This window comes from Marmota monax, unplaced genomic scaffold (genome assembly GCF_021218885.2).
Source record: "Marmota monax isolate L192 unplaced genomic scaffold, Marmota_monax_Labrador192_F-V1.1 WCK01_AAM20220418_F8-fsc00167, whole genome shotgun sequence".
Lineage (NCBI taxonomy): Eukaryota > Metazoa > Chordata > Mammalia > Rodentia > Sciuridae > Marmota > Marmota monax.
The window spans coordinates 1462830-1470638 of record NW_026694116.1 but is presented as its reverse complement, the minus strand read 5'-3'; the positions used below and the strand labels follow the sequence as shown (position 1 = coordinate 1470638).

At 49.3% G+C, this 7809-nt stretch overlaps 1 protein-coding gene across 6 annotated transcripts; it reads right to left on the bottom strand.

The window, feature by feature from the left end:
• Positions 1-348: 348 nt before the first annotated feature.
• Positions 349-7774, bottom strand: Entr1 (endosome associated trafficking regulator 1). Of its 6 annotated transcripts, none has more exons than XM_046465502.2 (10): positions 7624-7773; positions 7392-7541; positions 6760-6828; positions 5882-5997; positions 5203-5622; positions 4530-4603; positions 4029-4140; positions 3653-3715; positions 2710-2849; positions 349-1321 (listed from the first exon to the last, which is right to left on the bottom strand). In XM_046465502.2, exons 1-10 carry the CDS (start codon positions 7691-7693, stop codon positions 1222-1224), a joined length of 1314 nt encoding a protein of 437 aa, XP_046321458.1. In that variant the 5' UTR covers positions 7694-7773; the 3' UTR covers positions 349-1221. The 6 variants fall into 6 exon arrangements, with proteins under 6 accessions (XP_046321458.1, XP_058441911.1, XP_058441910.1 ...); XM_058585928.1 differs by having other exon boundaries at positions 7392-7503; positions 7624-7642; XM_058585927.1 differs by lacking the exon at positions 3653-3715 and having other exon boundaries at positions 7624-7774.
• Positions 7775-7809: the final 35 nt, after the last annotated feature.

The following is a 7809-nucleotide window of genomic DNA, read 5'->3' as shown; positions in this document are numbered from 1 at the left end:
AGTGCTAGAATCTTATCTGTCCAACCTCAAAATGTACAGCTATGTGGCTCACATACCATGCCTACAATGTGCTAGGGGAGGGGTGGAGAGCTGCCAGCTTATTAAGTCATAAGCAATGACCAGAACATGCAAAACATGCTGTAGCATCAGAGGACAGCCAGCGTGGTTTTTGTGCATGAAGAATTGGTCAAGGGCTGGGGTTGTGGCTCAGTGGTAAGGCACTTGCCTCGCATGTGTGAGGCACTGGGTTCGTTCCCCAGCACCACACAAAAAAACTAAACAAACAAAATGAAGGTATTAAAAAAAAAAAAAAAAGAATTGGTCAAGTCAGAATGAAAACACAGTGTATGTGAACTTCAGAATTTATTTAAACAGGAAACCTGTAGGTTTGAACAAGAGGGGAAAAGGAAGGTAAAAAATAGCATCTCCAGGAAAACAGCCCAAAAGGCACAGGGTGCCTGTTGTGCCCTCCCAAACAGTAAAGCAGGTATGAGGAGCCCAAAGACCTCATGCCTACCCAATGAGGCTCTGCACACGCTTTAGACTACCGAACTTTAAGCTTCACTGTAAAAACACACTTGAAATGTGTATCAGAATCACCAGCCAAAATAGCTTTTCAAAGCTGAAGGCTCAAAGCCCAAGTTTAGACACCTTCACAGTGTGGAATGTCTGCAACCTTGTGTCCCTGTAGGAGGAATAGCAGCGTCCACCAAGTGGTGTCTCTGTACTTGGGCCACTGACCACAGAAACCACCCCAGGAAGGCTGATAGGCGCTGAGTGACAGCAAAAAGGCACATGTCCCTGTTCAAGCTGCTCATTCCTGGGTGGTTCTTAGTGTTCTACTTACGTAATCAAGATAATCAACTGAACTTATCAATGTTCTGGGATGAAAATGGAAGAGCACTTATTACAGAACTTTTGTTTTCATATTTAGTAATTTAAAAACTCACTGGATTTTATAAAAATTTCTTCCAACAGGTTACTGAATCTACAAAACAGAATTTCACCAAGAAGGACTGCACATAAACCACAAAAGCAACTCATGGACAAGAGCTGCTCTTATTGCAGGTGGCCAATAACACTGTTTTAGGTCATGAAATTAGTATCTCATGATAAACATTCTGAGTGAAGACTGCATAGTTTGGGGCACAATTGCACATTCAGATGAAGCACTGCTGATCAGGGCACACGGAGCTGGGAGCTGGAAGCATCCAGAGGTCCTTAAGACTTCTCCTCCTCATCTTTAATTTCGGAAATTCTGTCTATAGATTTAAGGATTTCAGCCACAAAATTCAATGTTTCAGCTCCAGAAACCAGCTGCCTGAAATGGAAATATATTGGGGACTGTTAACTACAACTGATCAATAGCAATGAATTAGCCACACATATAGTACATATCTATAATCCCAGCAACTCAGGAGGGTGAGGCAGGATTACAAATTCAAGGTTAACCTGGGCAATTTAGCAAGACTCAAAAAAGGGCTAGGGATGTGGCTCAGTAGTTAGGCACCTCTGGGTTCAATTCCTGGTACCAAAAAAAAGGGCTTGGGGTATAGCTGTAGTAGAGTGCTCCTGGGTTAACCCCCCAGAACTGAACACATGCAAAAAAGCAATAGTGGAACTAAAGCAAAGAGGTTCCAGAGTAAAACCCCCTCAGATCCACTGAGGAGATGCTTTGCTCAAAAGGAGAATGGACTTCATTGCCTGTAAGCACTTCTAGTGCGGTGCCACAACTATCTTGCAGAGATCAGCCCAGTGAGAAACAAGTTCAGCTGGTTCCCAACTTATAATAGTTTGACTTTATGAAGGTGTGGAAGCTATGTGTATTTCACAGGCACTGAACTTGGGAGTTTGATCTTTTCCCAGATCAGCCACATGTGGCACGTTACCCTTGGGATGCTGGATAGCAACAGCAGGCATCAGGCACACACAATCCTAGGAGTTACCCAGGACTTCACACTGCTATGCTGCTAAGCTCTGGTGTATGGTAGATTAAGGGTATTAAATGCATTTTCAATGTACAATACTGTCAATGTACAAAATGGTGGGATTACGGAGATGTGGTTCCGTAGTAAGCCAAGGAGCATCTGTGATCATTATTAGTAATGACAGCAACTGACATTGCCCAGCAGGGTTGCTGCACCAAGAACAATTTAGTGCCTCTGCAAATCCTGCAAATGCATTTTTTTTCCTCTCTTTTTGGTACCAGGGATTGAACTTGGGGGGCACTTGACCACTGTGCCACATCTCACCCCTATTTTGTATTTTAGAGATAGGGTCTTACTGAGTTGCTTAGCACCCGGCTTCTGCTGAGGCTGGCTTTGAACTCACGATCCTCCTGCCTCCGCCTCCCAAGCTGCTGGGATTACAGGTGTACACCACTGCGCCTGGCTATATTCAGTTTTTATAATAAGAGGAAATCTATTATATCCTTTATCCATAACCTCAGTATTAAGGAGCTGGACTTGGGTCTGCATGACAATGTTTGTGCCTTCCAAGTGGAGACTGCTTCTCCAAAGCAGGTTAAAAAGACTGCTCAGCCACCCATATGATGACCTGGAGATTTAATGGGTCCCCCTAACACACCTCCCTCCCTGGAGTAACTTGGTCCAGCCCCAGACCAAGAGCCTGGGCCATTACCCAAACAGGTAGTGACCATTCTAGTCTCACCCCTTACTGGTTTCAGGGCCTCCAGCCCACAGCACTTACTTTATGGAGGCATGTGCACTGTTCATGACAACACGGAGATTCTGTAAGGCCACGTCAGTATTTTGCTTTACCACCGTCAGGCTGGCACCCTGGCCTGACCTCAGGGCTTCATTCTCGCGCTTGAAGTTGGAGACCTGTGCCTGGGAAAAAAGGGTGGAAGTCTGCTAAGGACTTTCATGGCTGAGTGGAGACTACTTAAAGGCAGCCCAACAGAAAACACACGTCACCCTTGGTGGAGAGGTGTGGACTTATCCGTGGGCCCTGGCCCACTCATTCCAACAGGTGCTTTGCCTTGCTGAGGGTATTTCCTAAGGGAGACAAACCCCAACATTTCTCCCTTAACTACAGGATATACTCAGTATCTAGCCCTAAGAAATGGGGACTTCTTACAGGTACACGCCCCACCCTAGATGCCAAATTATTAAAAACATGAAAAATGGGACCAGGAGGAGCATGCCCTCCATTTATTTGAGGCCCTAGTGGAAAGCCTGTGCCACCCGATTTTGAGATTGCCTGCTGGGGGGAATAGGGTGAACCCAGAAAAGGGTCTCCCATACTTTTTTCAGTACCAGGGATAGAATTAGGGACCTTGCACGTGTTAGGCAAATGCTCCACCACTGGGTCACCTGCCCAGCCCTTAAAAAAAATTTTTTTTTTAAACTTTGTTTTATTTATTTATCTTTTATGTGGTGCAAAGGATCGAACCCAGTGCCTCACATGTGCTAGGCAAGCGCTCTACCACCCCAGCCTCTTTTAAAAAATTTTAAACTTTAAACTTGCCAAGTTGATGAGGCTGGACTTGAACTTGTGATCCTCCTGCCTCAGGGTCCAAAGTAGCTGGGACTACAGGCATTTGCCACCATGCCCTGCAATATCTTTCTCACACTCACATGTGACTCCATGAATGAAAGGGGAAAACACTTAAGATCTTTTCCTTAATTACCTGGAGCAAGTTTATTTCCTGTTTCAGCTTTATGACGTGATTTTCTGCCTTTACAGCCCGTTTCTGTTGCCCAAAAAATAAACACAAAAAGCATCACTGATAACATAGTCAGCCCAAGAAACTTGTCTGACAAAGGGAGGAGGGAGCTGCTGTCACCCTTCCTGGCCCTTCTGCCTCCAGTGACAGTGGAGGCCGGCCCCATAAAACCTGTGCTCTGCTTCTGCTCCCCAGTAGAGCATGGCACAATGCCAAGGGACACTGGTCCACCTGAGTGAGAGATGCACACTCAATACTGTGAGGGCATCTGCCTGACCTCAGGTCCAGCTGGGCCTTCTCTGGAGCTTCCTCCCATCCCACAGGCAGAAGCCTTCCGCACCGTCATCAGCTCCAGGTTCTGCTCCACCTGCTGGACCACTGACTCCAGGTCATGGTAGTCACTCTCCTCCTTGATCATCTTTGCTTCTAGCTTCCGCTCAAGCGTCCTTACCCTTGTCAGAGGAAAAAACCGAGCTGTTAAGTTCATGTGGTCACTTTTGAGAACACTTTGAAAAGCACTTTAATGTGATTAGCTGGATAAAAGCCACTTGGAGCTTGTGTTTAGAACATGTCCTCAGACAGAGGTGAGGCAGCAGTGACCTAGTGCATCTGCACAGGTTTGGGGAGCTGCTCCAAGCTCTGCCCATCCAGCGAGAAGCTGGGCTGGTTTGGGTCTCACCCTGACAAAGCTTTCACAGAGTACAAGAAATGTGCTTGATGTTAAAGTTTTACAATAAAACCCAGACACAGTTCAACTCTGGGCATTTCATTATCACTTAGAAATGGTGATTTTCCTTCGTGGTAGATGTTTAAGTTGACTCCTAACTAAAAGCTTACATACATTTCTGTTTGAGTTTCAGAGAAGCTCTGAACCTCATTCAGCTTTCTTCTTAGCTTAGAATTTTCATCTTTCAGCTGTAGAAAAAGAAAATCCTTATTAGAAACTTAAGTGTGTCTCACTCAAAAGGGGCATGTGCTTCTGCAATGGGCTCTGGAAGAATTTTTTTTTTTTTTTAAATAATACTGGGATCAAATCGAGGGCCCTGCCCATACCAGATGCTGAGCCACACCCTCAGCCCTGGAATTTCTTGATAAATAGAACCGCCCCAGGGAACTGGAATCATTCTGCAGCAGGCTCACATAGATGACCTATTGTCACAGACTCCAGTTCTACCCCAGCTTTTAATGTCTTTAGGTGATCATGATTTTTAAAAATCCCTTCACTAAGAGCACTCAGCAAGATGTCCCTGAGCTAAGGATTCCAGCTGCCCTTCATTCCAGTCTGTTCCTAGATGGGCCACACCACTTAAGTCATCACAACACCTCTTAGTAACCAGCAGCACATTTGAGGAGGGCTCTCATCAGGGGAGTTCTATAGCAGGCTGTCACACGACCAACTGTCTTGTCCCTGAAGGCAGAGCCAGGCCACCCAGAAGCAGAAGGGCCCCAGTCCTCCTCCAGGAGAACACTGCTCAGACCCTTACACTGTGCTTGTGTGCCAGCCCCTCACTTACTGCTTCATAACTTATCTGCAGTGTCCGCAGGTGTCTGTCTCCCAGAGACTCCCCGTGAATTGTAAACTCTGCACTAGGACTCCCTGCTGGAGATGCCAGAGAGATGCATGAATCTGTGTCACTCAGTGTCCAGTGGGGCAGAGACTCGGGCCCCGCCAGCTCCGATGGGGTGGAAAAAAAGGAAAGGTATGTGCCACAGGGTGATGTGCTGGCCGTGGCCCTGGAGGAGTGAGTCTTTTCCACAGCAGATGGTAAATAGGTCCCATTCCACCCACTGTCTTCATCTTCCTCCTCCTCATCCACGATGTCGCCAGCCCCTGTGGGGTCTTCAAAAAATGGCTGCTGATATTCCAGGCCATACCCCACAGTCTGGGGGGTGGGAGAGCTGTGGTCCAGTCCCAAGGAGTGCCTTGAGGCTTCCTAAAAACAGTGGAGGCAAACACTGAGACCTGGAAGCCACTGCTCACCTTTCTTTCTCTATGCTCAGCCTGGAACATGACAAGAAAGGCCCATCTGTTGCCAAAGGGGCCAAACAGCTGATGAAACCCACGATGCCCCCTCCTCAGCAGCAGCAGCAGCAGCAGCTTTACTTTGCCCCACATACTCACATGTCTCGTCCAAAGCACCACAACATAGAGAGACGTCCTCTGAAGTGATCAGGGCAACTCCCCAGACTTACCTTTGGATAAATTCTGCTATTGGTCGTGTCATCTTTCGTCAGACCAAGGTTCTTGGTTTTCAGAAACTCTTTAAAGGAGAATGGATTTGCCTCTTCAAGATCTTCCAGTTTGTCATCTGAAAGAATGGACATCAGGGAGACTGTTACAGGGGAACCCTCCAAGTCCTCTCTTCCAAGCATGACCACATCATCTCAAGAATGCCATCCTCTGTACCCTGTGACTCAGATGATACCAGTAAACAAGAACTGCCAGAAAAGGGATCAATAAACAGATCTCAATTCTTTCCATTTCTCATTCCTGGAGTCCCACAGGAACCCCTTGGGAATCTCTTTTTTTTTTCTTTTTTTCCGGTGGTACTGGGGATTGAACCCAGAGTTTCACACATGCTAGGCAAGTGCTGTCAATGAGCTACACCCAGGGCATCTTTATGATGGGCCAGGCTGCCTCTACTCCACAACCAGACACTGGTGTGGGGCTTCAAAGCTCATATGCTACAAGACTTGGTAACTGCTCTGCCTCAATCCTTCCTCCAACCTCTGTACCCACTGTCCCCCACTATCCCACACCTAACCCACTGTTAACTGAACCTCTTCCAGGTGCCAATCTCATATATAGGGTTCCTATAATCCCTGCCCTGCTGCCTCTTCGTGCTTCTTGGGTGGGACTGCCCCATCTTCCTGACATCCTGTCTTAGGTTTCCCTGCCCTCACACCCTCTCTCTTTCTCTAGGGTCAAGATGGCATCCTACCCCCACCTGCTCTTTTGGGCTCCAGGTACACCCCTTATATCCTGTCATATTGACCACGCGTGGCCAGAAATGTGCCTAGCACTATGTGGTGGACGGAAAGAAAAAGAAAGGATCACTGAGCTACTCTACCTCCAAAATGGGTCTCGTGAGCTCCTGCTGGGCCTTGCTTAGTACATTTCCCTTTTCCATAGCCAAAATCTGCAAAAAGACATTGTCACTCTACCATGATTATAGGAAGCTTTATGTGCTTGGGGAGGGAAGGGCCTGGAGTCTATCAACAGTGGTTCTCACTAACAAATGAACTCAGGGGACAAGGCGCCAGGGCTCTGGCCCAGGCAGGTGACTTGGCTCCCATACAGTCTGGCAGCCTGGGACTGTGAAGGCACTCCCTATGAATTCCGGTGCCCATCTGGGTTGGGTGCAGCTCCTGTCTTGTGATGCCCCTAAAGTACTGGGACCCTGACATAACCATCTGCACCACAACTGTCTGGATGGAATGAAGATGAACTAGATCTAGCCACCACAAGGAGAAAGTGCTCCAGCTCGCTTCCAACTCCCCAACTGAAGGAAGAGCCCCAGTCCTCGCCCCCACCGGGAAAGTCGGGTGATCTCCCTGCTCCACTGCACACTGACCTTCCTGCACTGGGGCTGTCAGGCTGGGGGCGGGTGCTCCCCGAAACCAGACTGTAAGCTCGGCGGGCGCACTCCCCGGCGGCACTCAGTGCGCGCTCTGGGCTCCCTGCTGGCGCCCCGACTCTCACCTGTGTCTCCCACGGAAGCCAGCACCGGGCTGGGGACATAGCACATAAATGTCGGCCGAATGCCGAAGAAGTGCGGGTGCAGGTCCCCGCCATGGGGGCGCTCACAGTCTAGCTGGGGGAGACAAGACCGGCGCTCATAGAACGCAGCAGCTGAAAGCGACAAGGAGAGCGGCTTCACCGCGGGCCGGCCCGGCCCCCGCCCCGTCCCCCCGCGGCCGCGGCGGCCCCTCACCGTCGGGAACGACGAGACTCCGGGCCCGGGACAGCGGGGGCACACCCGGGCGGCGCGCGTAGCCCGACATCGCCGCGGCGGCCTAGCCGGGCCGCGACCCCACGGCCCGCCACCGCGTCGCTGCCGCCGCTCTCATTCTCTGGCCGCCGCTTCCGCTTCACGCGCCGGAAGCGCGCAGAAGCCGTG

Bases quoted from the DNA above. Each gene is read 5' to 3' on its own strand.
- Entr1 (XM_046465502.2), bottom strand. From the start codon at position 7,693: ATGTCGGGCTACGCGCGCCGCCCGGGTGTGCCCCCGCTGTCCCGGGCC. The intron at 5,998-6,759 runs GTAGAGTAGCTC...CCATTCTTTCAG, and splicing joins TCACGAGACCCATTTTGGAG to ATGACAAACTGGAAGATCTT. The intron at 2,850-3,652 runs GTAATTAAGGAA...CTTTTTTCCCAG, and splicing joins AGGAAATAAACTTGCTCCAG to GCACAGGTCTCCAACTTCAA.